The 27626-nt window shown below is 36.1% G+C and overlaps 1 protein-coding gene across 1 annotated transcript in view; it reads right to left on the bottom strand.

The window, feature by feature from the left end:
- The window catches only part of OSBPL8 (oxysterol binding protein-like 8), a 114381-nt gene that overhangs the window by 7607 nt on the left and 79148 nt on the right, over positions 1 to 27626 (bottom strand). Inside the window, exons 9-21 of the mRNA XM_006882589.1 lie at positions 25902 to 26073; positions 25044 to 25281; positions 24310 to 24494; positions 18875 to 18956; positions 18415 to 18513; positions 16118 to 16214; positions 13932 to 14030; positions 12121 to 12218; positions 9290 to 9379; positions 8005 to 8141; positions 5266 to 5451; positions 4654 to 4741; positions 689 to 794 (exon numbers count right to left, since the gene is read on the bottom strand). Of these exons, the coding sequence (XP_006882651.1) occupies positions 689 to 794; positions 4654 to 4741; positions 5266 to 5451; positions 8005 to 8141; positions 9290 to 9379; positions 12121 to 12218; positions 13932 to 14030; positions 16118 to 16214; positions 18415 to 18513; positions 18875 to 18956; positions 24310 to 24494; positions 25044 to 25281; positions 25902 to 26073 (1677 nt within the window). The remainder of the gene's footprint in view (positions 1 to 688; positions 795 to 4653; positions 4742 to 5265; positions 5452 to 8004; positions 8142 to 9289; positions 9380 to 12120; positions 12219 to 13931; positions 14031 to 16117; positions 16215 to 18414; positions 18514 to 18874; positions 18957 to 24309; positions 24495 to 25043; positions 25282 to 25901; positions 26074 to 27626) is intronic.

Raw genomic sequence — 27626 nt, 5'->3', positions numbered from 1 at the left:
AAAAAAAAAAAAAAAAGAGCACTTCAGTTTAGTGTAAACTTGGTAGGGACTATGATTTAAAGTTATTTTCTCATAATCCTTTCTTGATTATGTATCACTGTGGTTAAAATGCTTACTCTGCATATTATTTTATGACTTGAACAAGAATAGCACTTTAAAACAATGTATACAAATCAGTATAAAATTTAAAAAAAATTAAAAGAATGGCAATTTAACCTAGTAGTTCATAACATTGATAAAGATGTATTTTTTACTCATTTGTGACTTCTAAACACTAAAGACTATGAATCCATTCTCCTGAAATCCGGAACTGAGCCCAAAGCTCAAAATCACTTGATGAACTGAATATACAGACTCATCATCAATTTTTCAGAAGCTAGGAAGGTGTAAGAACTAGCACCAGAGTGTGGTTTTGGATTTACATGTTTCCTCACATTATCTGAACTTTTCATTGCTCACATATTTACTTGTGGCCTTGTCTTGAAACTCACTTATAGTCTAAATAGCTTTTACATCTATTTACCTCTGTTCCCACCAAAACCCATTTTAACATGTCAAACCTTGTGTAGTAATATATTTTAAAAAATTAAGACCCCCTTTGACAAGCACTATGGTAATGGGATAATTAAAACAAGGGAAAAAAAATTGAGGCCTTTATAGTGAACAGTATGAAACAGAAGTTTTTTACTTTCACTTCCAGATGAGTCCTGGATATCAGGTTCTGGAGAGGAGTAGCCTTTCACTACTTTCTTCTGTTGTCTGGTCGGCTTATGTTTCATTTTTGGGACACTAACCTAAAAAGAAAAATTTACATATGATTTTTCACTGTATTTTAAAATTAAAGATCAATGTACAACTATCCAAACAGTTTGTTTCTGGGCACCATGTTGTTGTTGATTGCTTTCAAGTTGAGCACGACTCATAGCAACCTCAGGAATGAAAGACCTGGACCGTTCCTATAACTATCATCCTTTCTTTAAGTTCACAGAGTGTCCAGAGGCATATTATTTAGGAAATGGATGCTACTCCTGTTATCAAACACTGTTGTTCATGGTTAACCATTATGGCATATGACACCTCAAAGGCACAGAGTTCAGCATCACAGCAACCCCCGGTTATCTCAGTACAGCAAATTGACAGACCAGTGCTCTACCACTTAGAAGAATGTTCTTTCAAAATACAGTAACACAGGACCTCAGGTACAACCGACATTTAAATACAATGGCCCTTCCCAAGGTCGGAGGTCGTGATGACTCCAACCAAGAGTGCACACCTTTCAGAGTCCAACAGCTTAACCAATCAGCCTCCAACTGGAGACAAGGGCCTAGGCACCACAGTCAGATATAAAAACAAAAATTAAAGAGTCTAGTATACAATCAAATAATTTTAGTAGGAAACATTAGCACAAACATAGAGATTTATAAGTCATAAGAGTTTTGTTCCCATTCTTGATCCTTTATCCATACAATTTTTGTCCATGAGACAGACAACCATAGTTATTTGAGTGTACGTCAGTCCAGTGACATTTGTATGCACCCTCAAGCAAAGATGGATGGAGATACAGACACACACATAGACACACACACACGCGCACATACACACACATACACATATATTCTCCTCTTCTCTAACTACACTAGTTAGCAACTCCTGTAGATTGTTAAATGAGGTTTTGTGATAATCCTTCTTTTGTTCCCGACTGAGTTTATAATAAATTACTTACTTTTAATTATATCTAAATAATGTAAAAAAATTATATATATATTATATATAATGTAAAAAAATTATATGAAATACCATTATATTTAAGACCATGATTTAAACTTAATAAAAAGTTACAAATACATTCATAAGATTAAAAAGATATATGTATCTCAAATCATAAGCTTAAAATTTTGCTTAAAACAATCTTAATAATAGGTTTACAATTTTGATAACCAGTCCAAAGTCCTAAATTCAAGAATTATTAATAGGAAGATACATTATATGTTTAAAAAATTGTGAGCTGATGAACATTAAATCTCTATTCTTACCTGTTTACTGTGCTAAAAGGAATTATCCCCACTTACTTAGTCCTTGAGATTATTTTTAAAAACTGTTATTCAAATTTTTGAAAATGAAATTTCTGTAATATGCAACAAACAGAATCTGGATTCAACCTATAATATGCTCTTCTACTTGTTAAACTTAGGAGCTCTGCTTGCTTAGTGGTTAGGGATTGTGCTGCTAGCCCAAAGGTACATGGTTTGAATCCACCAGATGCCTGTGGGAAAAAGGTGGGAAATCTCCTGTGTGGTTTATATTCTCTGAAAACCCTCTGGAGGGTCAACTATGAGTAGGTATGACTTGCCACCACATAACAACTTGTAAATGACAGAATCCAAGATTAGAATTAGATCCAAGATTTCCTGAGTGGTTTGCACCGGACACAAAGCTATGCTTTCCCAATATTTTTTGTAAACTTTTAAAGTTAGAAGGCTTTATATCCCAAAATAAGTAAAGAAAATTAAATTATCTCATACTTAAGAGTTCAAATTATTTACTATACTTGTGACTTAGACTATTGATAATTTTAAGGGTAGTAAAAAGATCAAAAGAATTAAAGCATTTCCAACAGTGCTCTGCATTTGCTAGAAAACTGGTAGTCATCAATGATACTATTAGAACATTTCATAGAACAAATGAGTAATATTTCTTAGGTATCTGTTTAGTACTTTGAAGAGAAGAGACTCTTAGCTCATAACCTACTACTAAGTAGGAGTGGAGACTATTGAATAAACAACAAAAATAATGGAATAAATGAATATGTAAATGAAGAATTATCATTTCTAAGTTGAGAAAATGAATTTAAATATTCTAGTTATTTCTTCTAGGTTGTATAGCCCAGGTGTGTCCACTTGCCTTACAGAGGTAACTTGTGGTTGCTGTGAAGCTGAACACTGTGACACTGATGTGTCAAATGTGATAATGGTTACCCCTGGTGGACAGTGTTTGGTGGAGCTCCCCAATTAAAACAAGCTTGGAAGCAGGGGTGGCATCCACTTCCATAATAGCTTGCCTCCGGAAACCCTATGAAGCTGGAGAAAGGATGAAAGTCACACAAGTGTTGAGGACTTTCGTTCACAGGGTCTCTATGGGCTGCCTGCAACTCTACAGCACTTAGAAACAGTAACATCGACATAGAGAATGATCAGTTGGCCTAGTGGACAGAAAGTGATGCTACCAAGCCAAAGGTGGGCGACTTTTAATCTGCGACCCTCAGGCCTCTTTTTCATTGTTTTTCTAGGTTGTATAACCCTGTTGTGTCCGCTTGCCATACAGAGGTAACTTGTGGTTGCTGTGAAGCTGAACACTGGGACACTGAAGTGTCAAATGCATTAATGGTTACCCAAGCTGGCCAGTGTTTGGTGAAGCTCCCCAGTTAAAAGAAACTTGGAAGCAAGAGTGGCATCTACTTCCGTAATACCTTGCCTCCGGAAACCCTTTGAACATGGAGAAAGGATGTAAGTCACACAAGTGGTGAGGACTTTCATTCATAGGGTCACTATGAGTCACCTACGACTCAACAGCATTTAACAACAGTTAATTTTTCATTGCTAGAAAAGTTTCATTCTTGAAAAACAAAAGTAAAAACACACTTGATATATGAACACCTAGAACAACTGTTGTTGTTGTTGTTATGTGCCGTTGAGTTGCCTGCGACTCTTAGCAACTCTATGTACAACAGCCCTAAACCCTGCTCTATTCTGTGCCAATCGCACTGTCTCCGACACACCCATCCCAATTACCCCAGCCACTGAATCAATTCACCTCATAGAGGGTCTTCCTCTCCTGCGCTATCCCTCCATCCTCGCAAGCATGACGTCCTTCTCTAAGGACTGGTCCCTCTTGCAGTATGTAGAAAGTGAATTTTCATCTCTTATTGCTGTCAAGTTGGAACCAACTCACAGCTGACCCTTCAGTAGGTTTTCAGAAATTGTAAATCACACAGGAAGAGATTTTACCTCCACCCTCATGAAGCAGCTGGGAATTAAATAATTAGAATTTCCCACCTTTGGGTTAGGAGCGAACTCCCTACCCATTACATGAAATAACACCCTATATAATATTCAAGTCCTGGAGCAAAAAAATAACATTTGGAATTCAAACCCGCCTTCTTGGTTAAAATACGTATTACTCTACAGAACAGGTTAAAAAGTGGAAATTGATGTAATCTGTTGAGATGATTACTCAGGGTGACAATAGGAGTCATGAATACAATTAGGGATATATAGATTTATAGTGGTAGGTAAACTCTTCCTAACTGCAAATGAATTTGTGTTTCCACAGGAGCCATGCTGGCACACTGGTTAAGTGATCTGCTGTTAACTGCAAGGTCAGTGGTTCAAACTCACTCAACACTAGACAGAAGAAAGATGTGGCAGTCTGCTTCTATACTGATTTATAGCCCTGGAATCCTACGGTAGTTTGACTTGCTCCTTAGGAATCAAATCTGACTCAATAGCAATAGGTTTAATTTCATTTTGACTATTTCTACTAAGCTCAAATTGTTAAATGAAGAAACAAATCTAAAATGTTTATGGCCAAAGATTCTGAGGATTTAACACATTTATGTGTCTAACGGATCTAATTGGATCTTTTGAAATAACATACCATTGGTGTACGATGTTTCACTTTGGTCTGGATAACACCATCTTTCTCAAACTGTATCATATCATTAAGTGGGTCCCATGGTCGGGTGCTACATAAATGAAAAAGAATACATCAGTTTAATGACTAATAAAAGAACTTAAAACCTTTTTACTGTATATTAGATTTTCATTGTTGTTGCTGATTGTCTTTGAGTCAAGCACAACTCACAGTGACCCTCTGAACAAAAGGCCTGAAGCCCCTCTAAAACTACTGACATTTATCAAAGTTCATAGAGTTTCTGGAGGCACATTATTTAGGAAGTGGATGCCATTCCTGCTTCCAAACCTGTCAAAGAATGTTATTGGTTGAGTCATCTGTGATGCATAGCAACGACCCAATGTACAGCAGCTCTGAATCCAAAACAATTATAAATATAGCATTATTTGTCTGTTTAATTTGCAGATCTTTAGCTTATTTTAAAAGCAAACTACCATAATGAAGTCAAGTTTAAAATCTCACATTCATATGCACAGCTAAGTAAAAACAAAAATTCCTAACGAGGAGAGTTCTTGAAATTTAAGTAGCAAAGTATTTCAGTATACCGTCTGTAGTAACCAATTTTAAATTACATACTCTGCAAACTTGTAATGCCATTCTCCTGTGAGTGGATCAAGTTCAAATAACTTGCAAGCCCATTCCTCATTTTTTGTTTTCCGATCTCTGGCTGCTTGTCTTTGAGCTTCTTCTAAAACATACTTCTCTTGAGTAGCTTCAGTTTGGTCTTTGGCATTTATGGCTCTAGTGACACGCTGCCAGAGTCTAAGACATATACAAAAATTGTATTTTAAAAAGCATATATATTATATACTTAACATAGAAACAATATTTTTTTTAAAGAAATTGAGAATCAAATCCCTGTAGTAGAAAAGTTTGAGTTTCTTGGGACAAAATGATATGTGGATTTTCAGCACTGATAAAAGTTACAGTCAAAAATGAATCAAGGGACAAAACCAAAACAAAAACCTCTGATACCTTGTATAGAGAGGGATCCACTAGAAGCCAATCATTTTTTTGTGTTAAGAGGAATATATTACAAAGGTTCTTTAACATGTGACAGCTTTGCTGATCCAAGATTACAGAGATGTACTGAAGGTGGGGCTCAGGAATAATTCTGAACAAATCCCCCTATGACTCTTAGGCCCACTAAGGTTTAAGATCCTCATAAAGATCCATTAGTGTAATGCAGTGCTTCACATGTCAGCTCTACAGGCAAAAGTTAACCAGGACCTGGTTTAAATCAGAATCTCAGTTAGTGCTGACAACTACTAAGTTTTATTAATAAGGTTTAGGGTTTTTCTTCAGTTAACATATTTCAGTGTAATCTGCAGGGATTTGTAATGTTAAACCAAAATTTGCATCTCTGGTAGTTTGAATCCACAAGCAACTTCAAAGTATGTGATTTATACACCCAGCAGCTTCCTCCTATGTGACTTATACACCCCTGGAAATCCAGTGGAGGGTCAATAACCAACCAATAAGTTGGTTCCAATTCGATAGCAATGATATTGGAATACTTAGCTCCACCTCTCTGGGAAAGCCCCTATGAAGTTAGTGAATTTAAAATAGTTAAGCCTGTGTGAGCTTTGTTTTCTTCATTTTTAAAATATGCACCATTATACACACATTCCAAAATCTGTTTTACATGCCTAGGAAAAACATAATCCTTTGGACAGAAAGCAGCATGTGGTTAAGGCTGGAACAGACTGTTTTTAGAATTTGTGCATACATATTCTTCTAACTGCCACAATTTCAGTTCTGAGCACAAATGGAAAATACAGTGACTGAATCCCCATGGGTGAGAACGGTCCCATGTGAGCGGACATCATGTAGACTAACCTGCATAATGTATAAAACATTACCGAGCATAGTGTCTTTTAAAAAAAATATTCTTCTCTTGATAGAAAGTGATTAATCTCTTAAGTGTTTTCTTTAATTTTTCTTGTTGTGTGCCATCGAATCAGATCTCACTGGCAGAGGAGGGGACTGTTCTTCCTTCTCCAGAGGAGCATCTGGTTGCTTTGAACTGCCTTTGGGATTGCAACAGTTTCTTGCCACTAGGCCACCAGAGCTCCTTTCTTAGTGCTATGGAGTTGACTCATAGCTGAACCTGTTATTCTCAGAGGAAGAGACTGTCCACCTTCCTCTGAGGAATCATAGCAGCACAATTCCTTATGGACTATTGTCACCAGAGCTCCTTCAAAGAGATTTAGTTAGAGTAAAACGGGATAATGTACATTCAGAAGTTTTTGTTCACATGTATAAATGCTTCACTTAGCTAGAATTAATGATTATAGGAAGAGAAACTACAGCTTTAATTATTACCCAGCCAATGGTAAGTCCTTAGAAACTCACATCATCTAGTGGTGTAAATGCTGTTTTAGAGAATAGAGCAAAAAGGAAATCCAGTATCACTCCCTTCACCTACAATTCTACATGTACAAATCAGACTGGAAAACAGATGCCAGGCAGAAATCAAGAGTTATTAATAACACCTCCATGATACATCTTCAAGGATATGAACATGTACGGCTAAGCACAATTGATAACAGTGCATCTAAATTCCAAAATCAATCTCCGTAATAGTCTATGTGTTTCCTACTGCCAAAGGGGCCCTTTAGAGTAGTGAGAGAAGATCTCCACCCTGAAACCCACAGCGTCCCTTTTCAGAAGGAAGTAGCTAAAAGAATACGCCATTCCCTTTTCCTTATGAATCAGGGTGAAGTCTCTCTCAGGGAGGAGTGACAGGGAATGGCAAAGGACACACTGACAAAGGAGATTAATCAGAACTGGCTTTGACAAGCACTGTGGCAATTGGACAATTAAAACAGACATTGGGGTGGAGGAAGAAGAACGAACTTGGGAGGAGCGAAGAGAAAACAGTGCAACAATGAATGAATGAAAACCCCAAATATCTGTAAATGTTCATCAAAACTAACAAAAGTTAATAATAATTAAAAAAGAGTTATTAATAAGTCCTATAATTCTGTGTAAATAGTTAATTTTTAAAATATTTTATAAACCCCAACAAATCAGACTGGAACACATAAGAGAAAAGAAACACAGTGTAATTTTACTTTTCAGCTGTACGAAAGAGGGATGATTGGTATTATATTTGACATTCATGCATACCCAAATGAAATCCTGTCTCATCCCACAAACAATATAGGTTTTTGCCAGATTCAAATATAACTAAACACAAAAGTAATCACAACATCAAGCTGTTACAAATACTCTATGATCTGTAGACAGTTACCTGACCGGGTCGGGAGGGGGGGGGAAGCGTGGGGAACACAGGACAGACACTATACTTACTTCTCTGATTCAAAATCTCCCTGTTCTTCAAATTTTACAATGTGTCTTATTAGTCTCCATTGCTTAATGTCAGGTGTTGGGTTCCAGAAAACCTCTGAATTATCAGTCTTTTTGTCATTAATAAAAACTTCACTATCCTGTATGTAAGGAAATGAAAAACCAGCATAGTTATCTTCATTTAGAAGGGGATTATATAGCATAATAATATAATAATAAAAAAATTCCATTACTTAATTACCTTGAGTTGAACATTTGTTTAAAACAAATATAACTCATGTTTTCCCAAAAGCCCCAAATTTCTTGTTATATAAATATCCACTAAGATTGAGCATATAATTTAAAAATCCGTAAGAATTCACAAGTTTTACTCACACCAAGTTCAAATAATTACATACAAAAAGCAAGCCTTTTTTTACTAACAAAGTAGAGGATCATATTTACTACCACTAGAATTAACTCTTATTTACCATCTAGGCACTTAATATGTTAAAAAAGAAAAACTTTAAAGAGACTTCCTTAACATTAAAAACTTGAACACAATTTTTAAAACGTTATTTTTAATAAAACAAGGCTTTTTATCTTTTCTCCAAATGAAATTGAGCTACAAGTCTGCTAGCAAAAATTTTATTAGAGATCTCTTAACTGAGTTTCTAGATTGAGATTCACTTTCTTGTCAACTCATTATTATCATGCAGAAAATGGCATATACTTAATGTTTACAGAGAGGGCTTATCTAGACAGAGCCTTCATTTTTATTTAATCAGGCTCCTCTTAACAAAATTACCTACTAAATTTAGGACAGTAGAGAAGTCAGTCAATGTTTTTCCGAACTACTATTCCTTTTCTATGTTTCTCAGAAGAAAATTTAACCCTCTATGGAATTATAGCTTTAAAAAAAAATTAAGAAAAAATATAGTGCCATGGGTAAGAGTATAGGCTGTGAACTTTTGGGGTGAAATACTGGACCTACCACTTACTATGGAAAAATTTTTATGTTCCTGTGACTTAATTTTCTCCTCTGTAAGATGAAGATAGAAACTGTTCTCACCTCATAGTGTTATAAAACTAAGTGATATGTTTAGTTTTGAAAAGAAAATATTACATAAAACTAAGTAAAATAATACCAAGAAAAAAATATCAGTTATGAAATTGAATCTTATATTAACTGGTAATGCTTTTAGCAATGGAATAAGTATTCTATTTTTAATTATAAATGCTGGTTTTATTATTTTTCCCCCCACAAAGTAAAAGCAGGTTTGAAATGTTAGTATATAAAAACACTTACCCAGTGACCTTCCAAAGTAGCTAGGACTTCTTTTCCCAATTTGAGTTTCCCTGATATTTGATTAACACAATCACTACTTCCTAGAAATGGCTTTTAGGAAAGAAAATGTTGAAGAGGTGCTTTACTTTTTACTTATATCATAGACAAACAAAAACGTACTCTAAGCATGATAAATGGTGCCCAAATGGTGAGACAGAAATTCACATTTTGTCAGAAATAGGAAGAAATTTGAACTTGGTATGGCAGCAAAATAGACAAAAACCGAGTAAAAGTGATATTAAATATTATACTGAGAAAGACCAAATGGCATAAGTGACTCATGTCCTTTGCTCTCTCCTGACTCAGGAGACTGTGGCCCATAGATGTGGCAATCCATTAGGCAAGAACAGGTCAGTTAACCTAATGGATTTAAATATCTGTTGGATTAAAGAGTAACCTTTCTTGCTGATATCTCCTTGGAGACATAATTTTGATGTTTCAATGTATCCCTTAAAGGTGTCAGAAATTACTTAAGACCTTTTAGGAAGTCATGATTTTAAATAATCTTTATCAGCATTCATACAATTATCTGCCAATATTAAAAATAAAAAAGTAAAACACCAAGCAAAGGGTGGTTGTTGTACGTGCTGCTGAACTGGAATTCATTCATAGTTGATTCTACAGCAGGTTATCAAAAGCTGTAAATTGTATGCAATGAAATAACTCCTTACCCACTAGGCCACCAGAGCTCCCTAAACCATTAATCACTTAAGAGATCCCTTCTTTTAATGTTGAGTTGCTGATCAGCTGGGGATCACACAGAGACAATTCAGTATTAAGTACTAAACAGTTCATAGGACATAAAAGTGAATATAATGTATAATGACTAGGGATGATAGAAGGAGAACTGATGTCTTTGAGCTGTGGTGCTAGAGAAGAATACTAAATATACCCTGGACTGCTAGGAGAATAGGTTCATCCTAGCAAGGGTGAGACCAGGCTGCTTCTTAGAGGCAAGGATTCTGAAGCCTGACATACTTTGGACATGTTGCAAGAAGGGACCAGCCCTTGGAGAGGCAAGTCATGTTTGGGAGGGTGGAGGGACAGCACAAGAGAGGAAGACCCTCGAAGAGATGGATTAATTCAGTTACTGGAGTAACTAGGGGTAGGTGTGTCAGAGACAATGAGATTGGCACAGGATTGAGCAGGGTTTAGGGCTGTTGTACACTGGGTCGCAAGCGACTCATAACAACACGGCACATAACAACAATGTACTGCTCCACACAACAGTTAACACTGTGATGTGATCTGAAATTTTCCTTTTCATTTTTTGATAGACAGTATTTAACAGTTAGCATGAAAAATATCCCCACTCCCTGCCTGCAGCTTACAGGCGATCTAATCCTCAATGAGATCGAAACACTCTCACAGAAAAGAGATGTCTGTAATCCTCCTTTTGAGTTAGATTAGGCCATGACTCTTTAACCGACAGAGGAATGATTGTACAGTGATATAAACTGTCTTCTAAGGATGTTGTTGTCGTTATCTGCAGTCAGTCGCTTGCAACGCATAACAACCCTATGTACAAGAGCCCTAAACCCTGCTCTAACCTGTGCCAAACTTACTGCCTCTGACACACCTACCCCCACTGTCCCTGTGACTGAACCAATACATCTCATCAGGGGTCAAACCTTCTAAGGATAGTTCATATAGAAGGTATGCGATACAGATTCCACCTTGCTCACTACTTGTACTTAGAGCCTTGAGTTGCCATGTAGAGTTTCGTTATTGTGATGCCTATAAACTGTGAGGATGAGAAGACACATATCCTCACAAGAGCACTGGTCGTGTAGTCCACAGGGAGTTGTGCTGCTAACCCAAAGACGGCACTCTCTGGCAGTGTGGATCTTCCAGTGACTGCACAGGAGAAAGATGGACACTCTTTTCCCATTTGATTTACATCCTCTCATAACCAGCAAGAGGGTGAACAACAAGTCAACTCTGACTTTGAGACTCGGCAATGAGTTTGTGAGTTTTTTGTCATACCAGCAGTCCTAGTCTTAGCGAGTTCTCCTTGGCCAGGCACCAGGTATGTAAGTGATGAGTTTTTAAATAATTCCATCAAGTTTTCAAGTATTAAATCTTTATAGGAAAAGGCTGATTATCTTTTTCTATTTGAGCGCTGATGGATTTGAAACGTCAACCCCTAAGCAGTGCACCATGCTACGTACTATGCAGACGTGGAGTTTATTCTAGACTAAAAGTCTTTCTAGTTAAGACTCAAGCATTATGCAGCAGAGACAAACCATCTCTAATATGCTTTGTAAAATTCTTGATCTAGAGAGCTCATGAGTTTATGAACATTTTAAAACCTGTAAGTTTTAGGGCAATTTGGTATGCAGAAATAATAACTAATGAAACTTTGAGTATATACATCCTAAATTCAACTAATTTGTGACTTTTGGTATTTAATAAATCAATGCTTTAATTTACAGAGAAATTCCTATCCAATAGTTCAAATCTCATGTTATATAAGAGTAACAGTTTTCTTAATTAAGATTACAAGGAAACAATAATTTAGTTTTAATTTGAATTCCGAGGCTGCTGTATTTTTAGGTTATCCCAAGATATTCACTCATCCTTGATCCCACGCCTGGTATCTTTGAAGCTATATGTATGCTATTATGTTCCTATTTGGTCCAAATGAGGTGCTACACTGTGCTTTCTGTGCAGTATTTACAGCATGTGTGTTATCGGTGTCTTTTTGTGTCTTTAAGTTAGTGTTAACTCATAGTGACCTTTATGAACAACAGAATTTATAGTATAAATACATCCTAATATTATCTAATTACCTTTAGTTTAAATTCAAGTATTGCACTGTATCCAGTTTTCTGACACGTAATATTGACTATTCCCCCAAGCTCTAGTGTCATTGTGCCATAAAGAATTCCTAAAAGGGAAAAAAAGAGAACAAAGGTCAAAAAAAGGTATGCTAGCTAATAACTAGGAGAACTTGGTAACCTAATTGTCTTCTAGGAGGCTGTTGTAATTCAAGGGCATTCTGTTCAAATGAAAATTGGTAATAAAGACAAAAACAACAATAAAGACATAGAGTCGGTTTTATAGGATGCAGTGGATATAAATAAAACAAAAATTATTCTCCCAAATAGATTTCATAATTAAATGTTGGAAAAATTCTGGATTTAACAAGGTTAAACAGTTAAGGGGAGTATGTGTGTTCATGCATGCGCTGGCTCAATGCATAACGTTAATTTCCAAGACAGAAACACAGTAGACGGTATACAGTATTGGGCTACAGAACTCTTTATTTGTAAACACTGTGTGGGACTAGTGATTTGGAAAAGCATTTTGGAAAATGAGAACTTATTATTATTATTTCTCTCAGTCATAAAGAACGATAGTCTCTTTTTTAATTGTTCCTTCCAATAAAACTGACTGTTGCTGTGGAAAGATTTTTCCTGTGCTAATTGGACATGGCATGGGTATCTATCCACATTGCAAATGAATTTATTTGTTCCAAATGATATAAATGAAAAAACACATACTTGTATAGGTTTGTTTCACAATTACTGATACTTCACTCCGTAACTTTCAAGAACCACTCATGCAGCTCGAAAAATTACACAGTCTGAGGCTACAAGTTGACCACAGGTGCGTGTAATGGAAGGAAGGTGAATGGTTTAGTGAATGGCAGCCACGATGTCTAGAGGGTACTCTCCGCCTTCTCACTAACTGGCTACCTGGGTAAAATTCTTAATTCTTAGGTTTCTCTTCTGTGAAATGAGTCCATACTATATAATTTCTGTATTTCTGAATACTTCCTGAAATAAAAGTTTACAACCAGTTACTCTGTATACATCAGTTGGGAAGAGAGAACTTAATAATGACCAAACTGAGTATTTAAACTGTACAGATGTGATACAGAAAAGTTGCTGCAAGTGCAGAGTGTAAAGGGAGATGCCTGAGTTCACAGCCTGATGGAACTGTATCCTAGATGTGTGATGGCGGGCAACTTAATTATCCTCTCTGATCCTCTTTTTTTGCCTCAACTATAAAATAGGGATGATACTACTACCCACTTTACAGGGTTCTAATATTATTAAATGTGTCTGTGAATGTGAAGTAAGTAGTTGAGTACCTGTCCTATAATACAGGATAGTTATTATTTAATACTCTTATCTGCATTCTAAGCAATGGGGGAAATGCATCACTAACTGACATTTAAACATTATCAAATGCTAAGAGGATTTAAAAGGAATTTGAAAATTGAAGAGCATAAAATTAAAATTTAAAAAGGGGTGGTACAAGAAGATGAAAATCATTTTTGAGGATTCTGAAAGAATGGGCAGTTTCAGCAAATTTTAAAACCGGCACATTAACCAAATGAAAGAAATTCCAACAATATAGATCAGTCTCTTCAGAATAAAGTACACATCACAAAAATCTTTTATAGGTGAACTAATTCAACAAAGAAATATTCAGCAGCTGGCATCAATAATCTTAAATTTTGTAAACTTACGGTGTTTTCAAACAAAATGCAAAGCTAACGCCATTAATCTCAAAGCATACCAATTTATGAACATATAAATTATACTTTTAAAAGGTTTAAGAACAATCTAACTGAAATGTGCAAAATACTTACCTTTACAATGAGCATATGGCATTGTCATTACATAATCTTCACCTCTATTCAAGAAAGTTAACCGGGCTTCTCCCTCCAATATTGCAGATAATGAGTTTCCTGAAATGAATATTGTTTATTAAGTTTCACTAAACACATTCAACCAGTTTAAAATAATAGACACATATCCTATATATGTGTGCATGTGTGTGTGTGTGTATAGTATCTCTACCAGACATCTATAATAGAATGTATTAAAAATTACCCTAATTCACTAAAGTTGTGGACTATACTTTCTCTTAAACATTCATTTTGAAAGTGTTCACTTCTTGTTATAGGAAGGAATACAATTAGGTTTTATATTTTGTCCTTGTATTGAGTGACCTTATAAATGTTAAGTGCCATCAATTTCACTACAACTCACAGCAACGCTATGAATAACAAATGTGAACCCTGCCCTATCCTGTACCATCTTTATGATCTCTCTCATGCTTAAGCTAAGTTATAATAGTCACTATGTCAATCCATTTCTTATGGACCTTCCTCTTTTGTTACCTCTCTACCTGCTCTAGCATTATCTGTGTCTCCAAGGACTGGTTCCTTTTGAAAATATGCCTAAAGTAAGCTATTTATCCTTTTTTATAATAATGTCTGTAGTATCAATAGTGGAATCTCTTCATTTTATTTGTGACATTGGTAATCTGTATGCTCTTACAACTCATAGTGACCCTATCAATAACATATCAAAAACATGCCCTATCCAATACCATCATGTTCAAGTTCACTGTTGCTGTCACTGTGTCCAATTTATCTCAGTGAGGGTCTTGCTTTCTTTTGTTGACCCTTTACTATTTCTGGTATGATGTGTATTTCCAAAACCTGGAGCCTCCTGACAACACGCCTGAAGTATATAAGACAAAGTTGTACCACTCTTGTTTTTTAAGGAGCACCCTGTTGCTGTTATTGCCGAGTACCACTGAGTCAGAACTAAGCCACAGCTCACCCTCCAGGGGTCTTCAGAAGCAGCTAATTGTATGAGAGGAGACTGCCTGTCCTCCTGCAGAGCAGCTGGTGTCCTTCAACCACATGCTTTCCGGATTACAGCGCAGATTACCGACACTTGCTCCTTACTCTAAATTTTTTAGATATTTTAATGTTGTTTATTTCTACCTCTTCATAGTTGCAGAAATTCTTTGTAAGATTTCAATGTTTTTAAATTTATTAAGGTGTGTTTATGAGCAAGCTTATGATCTTTTCTGGTTAAAAAGACCATATATACAAAAAAGGGAAAACAAAAACAAAGTGATCATCAAGGAAAATAAAAAAACACCTTGAAGAAATGTTACTGGATCAGGAACTATTGTTAGATTTCCCTGTCACAGGTTTGTCTATGGTTTTCCTCTACTTTCCCAGAACTTGGGTTTTGTTTCTATGTACTATTTTTCCTATTTTACAGCTGGGTTTCTTTTCACTTTTAAAATTCCTTAGTTGAATTCTATGCCTTTATTTTTTTTTTCCATTTAATATTAAAAAAGACCTTACCGTTTGTTATATTGAAATTTTCTATCTTTTACTTTGTATTTATAAAAAGTTATGTGCTTTGACCCAAAGTTACATCTTTTTACTGACTATGGAGGTATTCTAATTGTATTTAGATTTCTCTCTACTAAAAGATTGAAACAGATAGAACCTCCCACTGCCTGTACCCCCTTAGGTTCATTGTTGTTATTGTTATGTGCTGCAACGAACTCACAGCTGACCCTTCAGTGGGTTTCTGAGGCTGTAAATTATATGGGAAGAGAGCAGCTGGTGGATTTGAACCACGTCTTTGGGTTGACAGTGCAACTCCTTTCCCATTAGGCCATCAGAGCTCCTTCAGGCTCATTAAGACAGCAGTAAAAAAACTTGGTAGATCTAAAGAAAGATATGTATATGCACTAAAAGAGCTAATGAGTAACATGTAGTCTGTTATTGGGTAAGTGATGTTTGTGATGGATTTATACATAAGTGATGGAATATAAAGTCACAAGAGTCTATGAATAGGTAATAAAAAAACCACTGTGAGAAAGGTAATTATCCAGGTAAAGAGAGTACTTAAAATGACATAAAAATTCCTTTTGCAAACAGCTTGAAATACTATCTAAGTAATAACTCATCAGAAAGCATCTTTCAGAAAAGCATCTGAGTTGGAGCATGAGAAAACTTACCATAGAACTTAGACTTCGCAAGAATGCTACCACTAAGGCAAAAGCCATCCTTCCGATTGCTAACATAAAAGGCAGATATTGGTGGATGATGAGATACCTATTAAACAGGGGAAAATGGAAAACAAGATAAGCATATTATGGTTGTTGTTTGTTATTGTTGATTGCCATTGAGTTGAGCACAACACATAGTAAAACTATGAACAAAAGACCTAATGCCTTTCTGTAATTATCATTTCTCCAAGTTCAGAGTGTTTCCATAGGCATGTGGATGATACTCCTACTTCCAAATCTGTTTTACAACTGGGAGCTCCACAAAACACTGTCTACATGGGGAAGCCATTATGGCATTTCACACCTCAATGGCACAGGTTCAGCATCACAGCAAACCCAGATTACTTCCGTACAGCAAACTGACAAAGAGTGATGTACAAAGTAGAAGAATGTTCCTCCAACATATATTATAAAAAATTCTTAAAAGCATACTCTAATAATAGGAAGGGCTATTTCCTGGAGGACATCAAGCTTGGAAAGGTGGGGGTGGAGCTCGGCATAAAATAGGAAGGCCTTTGACAAGATAGACTGACACAGTGACTGTAGCAATAGGCTCAAGTGTGTCAGAGATGGTGACAATGGCACAGGATAGGTGAGGTTTCAGATCCATTGTTCACAGGGCTGCTACAAATGTAGGTTGACTGGATGGCACATAACAACAAGAAGTAATAAGTAATGAATCTTAAATAGTAAAATTAAATATAGATGGCTGTGGTAATTAGCCTCCAAGATATCCACTGTTGTGTACCATAGTATCCAGGTAGGGCCTGTGATATGCAGATGTGACAGAACATTACTAGGTGATAAAAGATATCATTACAAAGTCTGAAAAGAAAATCATGTGGAAAACTGAGTCCTATTGTCAACAGTCACATGAATAAACAGGGAAGTAAATTCTCCGGGCCTAATCAAGCCTTCAGATGACTGAAAAACAGGGTGACATTTTGATGCAACACCATGAGAGACACTAAAACAGAAACCATTCAGCTAAGCATTTATTGACACATGAACATCACTCTCTCTCTTAGTCCCACTGCAGTAGAGTTGGGACTGACTCATAGCTGACCCTTCAGTGGGTTTTTGGCGGGCTATGAGACAATGAATATTTGTTAAGCTATTACATTTTAAATAATTTGTTACTCTGCAATGGACAGAAAACACATTAAAGTTTTCATGTTGATTACTGAATAGGCTGAAGGAAACTAGTAACAGCTTTGAAAAATGTACACCTTTTGTTTTTTAAACAGAGACAAAATAAAATCAAACTCTTTTTAACCTTTTCAATTTATGTGAACAAGAATGCAAGGTGATACAATCATTTGTTTTTAAAATGTTAATATAGAGTAGTGGGTTCAATGAGAGTATATATCAAAATCTCTAAGGAGAATTTTCCAGTGACACATCATATTATTCTCATCCTCATTATGCTCAAGGGAAAGATTATTATATTATGGAACTATTGTTATTGAGAAAGAAAGTCATATTCTCAGGTTTTTGTAGATGAGATAAAGACTTAGAATCATTAATAGAGATATACTAAAATTTAAAAACAAAACAAAATAAAAAAAATAAATAAAGATAAGTTTTCTTGTGCCCAACAAAAGATGAGATGTTACTGGGATGACAGTGGAGTTGGAGTATGTCTACCAGGACTTAATAACTGGGAGATAAACTCTAACAAAGTTAAACAATGTATTAAAATAAAATAATTATTAAATAATCCAAAAAACTAATGCAGACATGTGCACTGGGTCAGGACACTAGGAAGTATAATCATCTGGATGATAAAGAATGAAAACAGGATTTATTTGGATGAAAAGCCAAATGAACCACACACAAGATTAGATTACTGATGTGGAGAGCTCAGAAAGGCAGATAATTTGATATAAACTTAGAAAATAAAGAAGGATCTAAAACACCAGAAAAACAGATCTCAACTTGATTGGGGACTTGGAGAAACACTGAAGAACTGGGAATATGACTAAAAAGGTGTTTTTAAAATCTAAGTTTTGACAAACAAGAAAAAGGATATGAAAAATAGAATTTTCTGTGACAAGATTATCTTCACAAAATACTTCAGAATATAGTCTTTAGTAGTGCTCAGCACTAGAAAGCTAAATGCTTGCTAATGATTCACTAAATAAGCAGAGTCAATCAAGACTGAGTCCACTAAGCCACTGCTTGATTTAAAAACAGCCCAAATATTTCCTAATCAATCTTGCCACTGTCACATGGACCTTTAGTACCTGTTCGGCAATATAAAATGTTTTGCTGCTTGTTCTGGGATGAATCCATAAACAACGAAAAGTCTCACCAAGAATAGGATTATATGGTTTCTTCAGCCCCTAGTTTAAAAACAAACAAACAAACAAACAAAAACAAGTTTCAAATTACAAATCTAGAAGATTTAAAACATTTTAAAGCAGTCAAAATGTCATGAAGAATGCACTCTTTATAAAAAGTTCCTAATATATGAAATAGAATTAAACGAGTTCAAACTTAATTACTCAAAAAACCTTACACTAACTGTCACTGGGATGGTAGTGACTAGTTGCATGGAACTTAATGGTGAATTCAAACCACCAGAGAAGTGACACATTGGGCTTAGCAGGGAAACTGTATAGATCATGCCACCAAAGTTTCCTAAAAGGATGACATGAAAATAAGGAACTCAACAATATTAAGGAAAAAGAGTAAGAATGTTACCTTTGGTTTTTTATAAAATCCTGACAAATACCATTTCACTACTTTCTTCAAACGGAAATAGGGATTTTCCTCGAGGGCAGCCCTAAAAGGACCAAAATGGTAAATACAGAATATTATAAAATGAATCACAAATTTTCCTTTGTATTTATCAAGTCAACAACTATGAAAAGTTATTTGGAAAGTTAAACTCTTATTTAAAAGAGATGGCAAAAACAACTATGTAAATCCATTTCCAAGAATCACTGTTCATAATCTTGGTTTTCCCCTCTTTTTCACGCACTTTTTGAGAAACCACTCAGGTTTTGTGCTGAAGTAGTTTTTTAAAACTTTCTAAACCAAAGTTTTTTCAACTGGGGTTTAGTAGAATCCTAGATGTTGTTAAGAATTTTATAAGAAAATGTTACAGTGATTGGAATGGGGGACATACATGTAGATTTTTAAATTTATATTCTGTGTTGAGTTTGGTTGGGGTGGGTATTGCCTAGTACTTGAAATTATGGACAGTGGTCAAGTAGCCCTATTTACAATTTTAGTAGAGGTTTTTCTGTCCCATATGTCAACGAAGAACTATGTTCACTTGGCTCTGGTGGCCTAGTGTAAGGAGCTATACTGCCAACTCAGAGGTAAGTGGTTCAAATCCACCAGCTGCACTGCAGGATAAAGATGGACTATGTGATTTGCTGTCTCTAAAAACCTGCTGGAAGGTTGGCTATGGTTTGGCTGCTTGATTCTACACAATAATTGCTAACTGGCAAATGTCCTCTGGCGAGGACAGTAGCCTGGTGTTAGCCTCTCCCTTGCAAATTACCTCCCTGCTTAAGAAGAAAATAAACCACAACCCCCTCTCCCTAAACATCAAATTTTAAGTTACATACATATTGGGACATTTAAAATAAATTACTTAAACTTTTAGCCTCCCATACATGCTGTCAACTACTTTTCCAAAAGGAACAAATTCCACCAGTACAACAGATAATTAGAGCATAACTTCTATCCTATGACAGAAATTTTCAGAAGCTGTGACTTTACTGTGGCTTTTGCCACTTATTGCAAATTTTGCGAGATATGTATATGTACAAAAGAATTTTATTGTGAAGCTTTCATAATTTAGTTATTATTACGTGCTTATTTATAAAAGGTATTTGTCTTACGGTGACAATTTTGAGCACACAGTATGGTGAGATCGAAGGTCCAAATCTACTGACAATTTTGACAATGTGAGAGATGTTGGCTTTTCCAAATTGAAATGCCACACTTTTCAGGAGTAGCAACACTCTCTTGCTCTTTTCCAATCTTAGTATAAATGTTCTTCCTATGTAATTTCATTTAAATTTTTATAAACACATAGAACTCAAAACAAAAAGTCTATGTGCCTTGCCCTCACCTCATCTCTAGTGCTCTTACAGTTTTCTTATTTTTTTAGCTTCTCATTCTCCTCTAAACCATTTTCTTTAGATATGAAAAATATGTAGGGTTGAGGTCTTCCCCACCTTTGCTACGAAAAAAGAATGTGTCACCAATGTGAAATGCAGATGACACAACCCTGCTAACAGAAAATGGGAACGACACGAAACACTTATTTTTTTAAAAAAATTTATTTGTGTGTGTGTGTGTGTGTGTGTGTGTGTGTGTGTGTGTGTGTACCAGTCAAATCGGATCTGACTGGTACAAGGAGGAGACTGTCCCTCCTTCTCCAACAGAGAATCTGGTAGATTCTAACTGCTCACCTCTGGGATTGCAGTACAGCTTCTTGCCACTAGGCCACCAGAGGTATCCACAAAGCACTTAATGAGAAGCTTCAATATAAATTACAACTCAATAAAGACAACAAAAATGATCACAACCAATAAACAACATCATGCCAAATGGAGAAAAGACTGGAGTTGCCAATGATTCAATTTTACTTGGATGCATAATTAACACCCAAGGAAGCAGTAGTCAAGAGATCTGAGACTTAACTATAATTGGAAAATATGCTGCCAAGGAGTTCTTAAAACTACCAATAAACACGAATGCCATTTTAAGGACTAAGGTGTGCTTGGCTTAAGACATGGTATTTTTAATTGTTTCAAACCCATATGAAAGTTAGACAATGAATAATAAGGAAGTCGAAAGAAGAACTGATTTCTTTGAATTACGGTATTAGTGAGGAATATTGAGTGGACTGTCGAAAGAAAAAACTAATCTCTTTTGGCAGCCAGGCTGATTCTTAGAAGCAAGGATTATCTGGCTATATTATCAGGGGGAGCCAGTCCCTAGAGAAGGTCATGCCTGGAAAAGTAGAGGGTCAGCAAAAACAAAGAGGAAGATCCTCAAGGAGATGGCTGGATACAATGACTGCAATGGTGGGCTTAAGAAAACCAGTATTATGGAGACAGTGCAGGATGGGGCAGGGTTTAATTCTGTACATAGGGTTGCTGTGACTCAGAAGTGACTGGAAGACACCTAACAAAAACATTTCCTTTGCTAAAATTAGATATAGCGGAATATAGTGGGCTATATAAACTATCAAAATGTAATCTTGGAAGTCTCTCCATAAAGTTCTTCCTCATATGTGGATAAACATACCATACTCTATTAGTCATAAGAGTAACAACCAATTGTTTAGTATCAAGAAGCATGCTGCAACAATTTTACATTATATCCTTTTTCTTATATGGATATTTACAGCTCTAAGAGTGATTTGTACAACTTAGATGACTGGATCAAAGAATGAAAGCATTGTTGTTATGTGCCATCAAGTCGCCTGCGATGCATAGCTCTGAAGGCTGTCCTGTCCTGAGCCAGTCTCAGTAATTTTCATACAGCTACCCTCATTGTCCCAGTTACTATATCAATCCATCTCATTCGTGGTCTTCCTCTCCTGTGCTGTCCCTCCACCCATCAAAGCAAGATGTCTTTCTCCAAGGACTGGTCCCTCCTGGACATGTGCCCAAAGGATGAGAGAGTTTCAAAATCCTAGCCTCCAAAACCTGATTTAGCCCTCTCTAAGACTGACCTATTTATTTTCCTGGCTGTCTATGGTATGTTCAAGACTCTTCTCCAGCACCACAACTTGAAGGTGTCAATTCTTCTGTCATCCTAAGTAAATTGTCCAGCTCTCTGATGCACTGAAAGTAACTGCAGGGGCCACAGCCTGGATCAGATGCACCTTAGTCTCTAGGTTGACATCGTTGCTTCTCAGTACTCCAGAGAGGCCCTTGACAGCAGATTTTCCCAATGCAATTCATCTTTTGATTTCCTGACTGCTGGTGCCAAGTGTTGATTGTGGAGCCGAGCAAACTTAACTGTTAAAACCTCAATCTTTTCGCCATCAGTCAGGGTGTTGCCAGTCAGCTCAGTGGTGAGAATCTTACCTTCTTGATGCTGAGCTTCAATCCATATTGAAGACTACAGTCCTTGACCTTCTGTACCAAGCGCTTCAGGCCCTCCTCAGTTTCAGCAAGCAAGATTGTGTCAGCTGCATACCGTAGGCTGTTGATGAGTCTTGTTGTTGTTATGTGCCGTTGAGTCGCTTGCGACTCATAGCGACCCTATGTACAACAGCTCTAAACTCTGCTCTGTCCGGTGCCAATCTCATTGTCTCTGACACACTCATCCCAATTGCCCCAGTCACCAAATCAATACATCTCCCAGAGGGCCTTCCCCTCCTGCACCTGCCCTCCACACTCCCAAGCATGATGTCCTTCTCTAAGGACCAGTCTCTCCTTAAAACATGACCAAAGTATGTCAGACGAAGCCTCAGAATCCTTGCATCCAAAGAGCATCCCGGTTTAACCTCCCCATGATGAATCTGTTTGTTTTCTTAGCAGTCCATGGCACCCTCAGTACTCTTCTCCAACACCAAAGCTCAAAAGCATCAATTCTCCTTCTATCCTCCCTGGTCACTGTCCAGATCTCTGATGTATAACAAGTGACTGCAAAGACCATGGCCTGTACCAGATCACCTTAGTCTCCAGAGACACACTGTTGTTCTTGAGTACTTTAGAGAGGTCCCTAACAGCAGACTTTCCCATCGCAATATGTCTTTTAATTTCCTGGCTACTGGTGCCAAGGGTGTTGACTGTGGAGCCAAGCAGAATAAAGCTGTGAACAATCTCAATCTCTTCACCATCCATCCTGATGCTGCCAAGATGAGTCTTAGTATTTGGTAAATACTACAAATTCACTTTGAAGAAAATTACTGTGTCATTTTTTATCTTCCTCAGCTATGTAATGAGTGTATGTAGCTCACACAGCCTTTGCAGCATGTGTCACTAGAAAGTGGCAACTTTGTTTTGGAAAATGGATTAAGATATTACTATGATTCAGAGGAATTTGTCTCATATTTGGAGAAAAATTAATTTCTGGACAAAAGAAGCAAGAACTATAATAAGATATTAGGCCAAACAGAGATGTAAAGCTTTAGGGTTATTTGTCAATGTGATGAATGAACAAATGTTCCCTACTGTGGCTCAGATCTATGCTTAATAATAACCCATTTTATCAACTGTCAGGTATAGTCAGAACTCAGTTTATGACTTTACCCTAAATGTTCATTAAGGCAATAAACATAAGATAAGGAAATGGATACAAATTCTAAAGAACAGATCCCAGTACCAGGATTTAATTATCTTAAAAAATAGTGCCTTGAATAACTGCCAGTAGAGTAACTGTAACCTTTTACTATTTTTCCAAGGAACTGGTGAGACAAAGGAAGACAGCACCTTTCCCCTTTATGCTTGCATCTGTTCAAATTATGTCTAGGATAAAATGGAACTGAAGAAAAGAAGATGAGAGTAAGGAGAACAGAGTTTTGTTAAGAGTTAGCAAACAAGTTAGTTGCTGTTGTTAGGTGCCACTGAGTCAAGTACTACTCACAGTGACCCTATGAACAAGAGATCTGAACCCTGTCCTATACTGTGCCATCCTCACAATCTCAGACATGCAGACCATTGCCACGGTCACTCCACTAGTTTAAGGGTCTTCCTCTCCTTTGCAGCCCCTCTATCTTTCCAAGCATCATGTCCCTCTTCTAGAAACAGTCCCTCCTAGAAAAATGGCCAAAGTATGTAAGATGAAGCTTCACCACCTCTGTCTCCAAGAAGTACTCTGGCTGTGCCTTCTCTAAGACATAAGTGTTTAATCTTTTGAACAAGTCAATAGTGTCTATGAAATTAGTGTTATAGGTAAGGTATAGAGTTCCTGTCTTCCTCAAGCTTATCTCACTCAAGCCAACTTCCTAGGAGCAACATTAAAATGAAGTATCAAATATGCTGCTCCTTCATCCCTGAATTCATCACTTCATTCATCACTGAAGAAGTGATCGAAAGAGGGAGCAAAGACCATTAACACCAGGTTTTTTTAAAAGGTATAGTTGGTGAGAATGACACTGCAAAGACTCTTTGAAGTCAGAAAGCATCCTCTGTTTTTGAAGGATAAAAGACTCTACTTACTCAGACAAGAAATCAGCATGATAGTAGTAATCTGAAAGTTTATCCAGGAAAGAACGAGGCTCCAAAATAAATGTAGGAAGAACCACTCTGGACAGGTCCATGCCAGGACGGACTTGTTTCAACAAGGTCCAGATAAGACTTTTGTTTTCTTCAGACACAGTTTCTGTTTGACAAGCCTCCCCTGCCTTTAGCAATTAATAAAAAAATATTATTTTCTTTTAAACACAAAACTAAATAGACAACTGATGGTTAAATATATATCCTCTGCACAATTATTCTAAGCACTCTTGATGTGGGCAATAATTCATTAACTACTAAAGTCTAGAGTTACAAAATATAAGTAAAAAAGATAGTGCATGAGATAACATGGTTAATAGATTTCAGAGATTATCATGCTCTATTATTTTGTACTATACATATTTCTAGCGACTAACAAAAAAAGCTGAAAAGGCCTATTTCCTTGCAATTAAGTTTATATTTAGTTATTATGAAGAGATAGGCTTTTTTAACAGCAAGAGTGAAGGAAATGTTGGCTTATGTTTAATAGAATATACAGGCATGTATGTAAACTCTTATGTTTAGCTTTTTACAAATTTTAATGTGTTTTCAATACATATAATTTTGAAAATAAATTGGTCACACATAAATACTGTAACTCAGGACAACTATGCAATTTAATCTGAAAATTCTCCCAAATTAGGAAACCAGAAAGTCTGAAAGGAAGAGACTTTTACCTCTCCAAGTTCTTCATGACTCTGTTCCGAGTAGGTTGTCTCTTTTAAAGGCTCCACAGGCTCAGGTTCAATGTATGAGTCGTCCTGCCTTTCTGATGTATCTGTGTCACTTTCTTCACTTTTCCCCATCACCTCATTGTCAGACTCATCATGCTCCTGATCATTTTCTTTATCAGATTTATCAGAATACATATCTTGGTCCTTAAAATGCTGTCGTTCAATTTCGCTATCATTTAATCTTAAGGGAGATAGGTAAGAGAAGCATAATAATATTTTTTTTAAGAGATTTGAATCTCTACAAAGCCTACATACCAGTGCTCAGTCTTTCTAGAGAAATTTTTTAAAAAAGATTAACAGCAACAAATGACTTAAACAGTAACTGTCTGCACAAACTGTTTACAGCCCCAGCTTTCTAAATACTTAAAAAACATGAGTGCTACTGGGGTAAAAGTGCTGTGGAACAGCAAAAGGACAGATTATATTTCATTATCAGAAGACAGGAAAGGTTTCCCATGTGATGTGGCATATGAGATCAACACTGATGAATTATATTTAAGATTATAACAGGAGAAAAGAACAAGGAGAAGCAGAAATCATTTTAAATGGAGGGATGGTAGACACTGAGTGAACATGAGGTTACTGCAGAAAGAATAAGTAATCCATATAGACAAATAAAAAGAAATAAATTTCTACTTATATAATAGTAACTAAACAAATTATAAACCAAGTCATAAGCCCAGCATAGGAACACAACTCAAGAGTTCCAATACCAGATACACTATCAAACTCAAAAGTCAGCATAGTAAATAACATGGTCTCTGAAATAATAATCAAATTAGTGTCAAATAGCTAACTTACTGGAAGGTATCACCACTATGTAGATTGTTAGCACGCAGTAAACCATACAGAGTCACATGTGTGCTGTCGGATGAGATGCTCAGGTCATGTTCTTTTCCTTCTCTGATCATTGTACGCTTTAGAAGACTGGAACATTTCAATGCTAATTCCAAAGCATCCATCCAGCACCTGCCTAAAAGAATAGAGATTCATAAGTGGTATGATTTAGGAAACTATGAAAACTCATTTTATCTAGCATTGTTAGCATTAAATATACTACTACTTTTTCTTTTTTTTTTAAGAAATGAGCACAGGAAAAGTTAATTTGAACATGAAAATATTTAATTAATATCTTTTAAGTAGTTATTTATTTTAAATCACTTAGGAAAAAGTCTCTTTCTTAGAATAAATTAATAGGTATATCAGGAATTAGTTTCTTTTTCTCCCAATAGTATGGATGTAAGGTAAATTTGCCAGGATTCCCACTGGTCCCCTCCCCAGGATTTCTTAATACAATGTTTCAGTTTAAGAAATTATTATTATTAAAGTTATCTTTAATATATTAATTAGTGATAAATGAATAGAACACAACATAGCAAAAAGTACAACCTTAAATAATGGAATTTTTAAAACCTTTAAACAGTAATATCTAGCTCATTTGAAGGCAGAAAAAATGGCATACTACAAGAACATACATACAGAACATACATCTACATGGAGTGTATTTCTACTATAAACAAACTGCCTAGAATAAGATTTCATTGTTTATAGATCTATTTTCAGGTTTATTAAGTCTCTATAAGTATGAAAAATTTTAATGCCAAGGAAATCTTTGTACAGTACTGTTAATTAACTGTCATGTCTAATTTATATGCCATGGTAGTAACTTTTTTTGAGTTAAAAATTAAAACTGCAAGAAAAACATTAGTGGATTTAAAAATTGGTAAATATTTGTTTATGTAAAGATTTGCTGGAAAATTAGCCAAGTAAAACATTTTCCTATCAAAAGTTTATAAGAATGATAATATCAAGTTGAAAATAATCATCTGATAAAAATACATTTCTGGATATTACAAAATTCCTAGGCTGACCTAGGTGGTATATTCTGCAGGGACTTGATCTGCCAATTCAAAGGCTGTGCTTCTCTGGCGGTTGAATCTACCAGTGGCTCTGAGGGTGAAAGACAATCTCTTCCCTGGTGAGTGAGGATCTTAGAAAACTTGCTGGAAGGTCAGTCATGAGCTAGCTCCGATTGGACAGCAATGAGTTTGAATTGTGATTTGAAACTAGACTGAACTAAGAAATATGAGAGGAAGAAAATAATTTCTGATTCTAAGGATTTGAAGTTATCGTGTTTCTAGATAAGTTAGTTTTGCAGCTCCTACATGTGCCACAGGAAATGAGGATTAATATTAAATATGAAATTCAAGAGTTTACACATGAATCTCTACTTTGTGAAATACAGTAGCAGCAAAAAACCTCCAGGATTTATGTCCCAAAGCCATGAACATTTGTTGTTGTTGTTATGTGCCATCGAGTCGCTTGTAACTCATAGTAAACCTATGTATAGGAGCCCTAAATGTCGTTCTATCCTGTGCCAACCTCGCCGGCTTAAACACACTCATTCCCACCACTCCACTCATAGAATCGATCCATCTCCTCAAGGGTCTTCCTCTCCTGCGCCGTCCCTCCACTTTCCTAAACATGATGTCCCTCTCCAAGGACCAGTCCCTCCTTGCAACATGC

Source organism: Elephantulus edwardii, unplaced genomic scaffold (genome assembly GCF_000299155.1).
Source record: "Elephantulus edwardii isolate Elephantulus edwardi_28Jun2011 unplaced genomic scaffold, EleEdw1.0 scaffold00021, whole genome shotgun sequence".
In the NCBI taxonomy this organism is placed as follows: Eukaryota; Metazoa; Chordata; class Mammalia; order Macroscelidea; family Macroscelididae; genus Elephantulus; species Elephantulus edwardii.
Note: the sequence above shows the minus strand (reverse complement) of the source record. Positions and strands in the feature narration are given on the sequence as shown.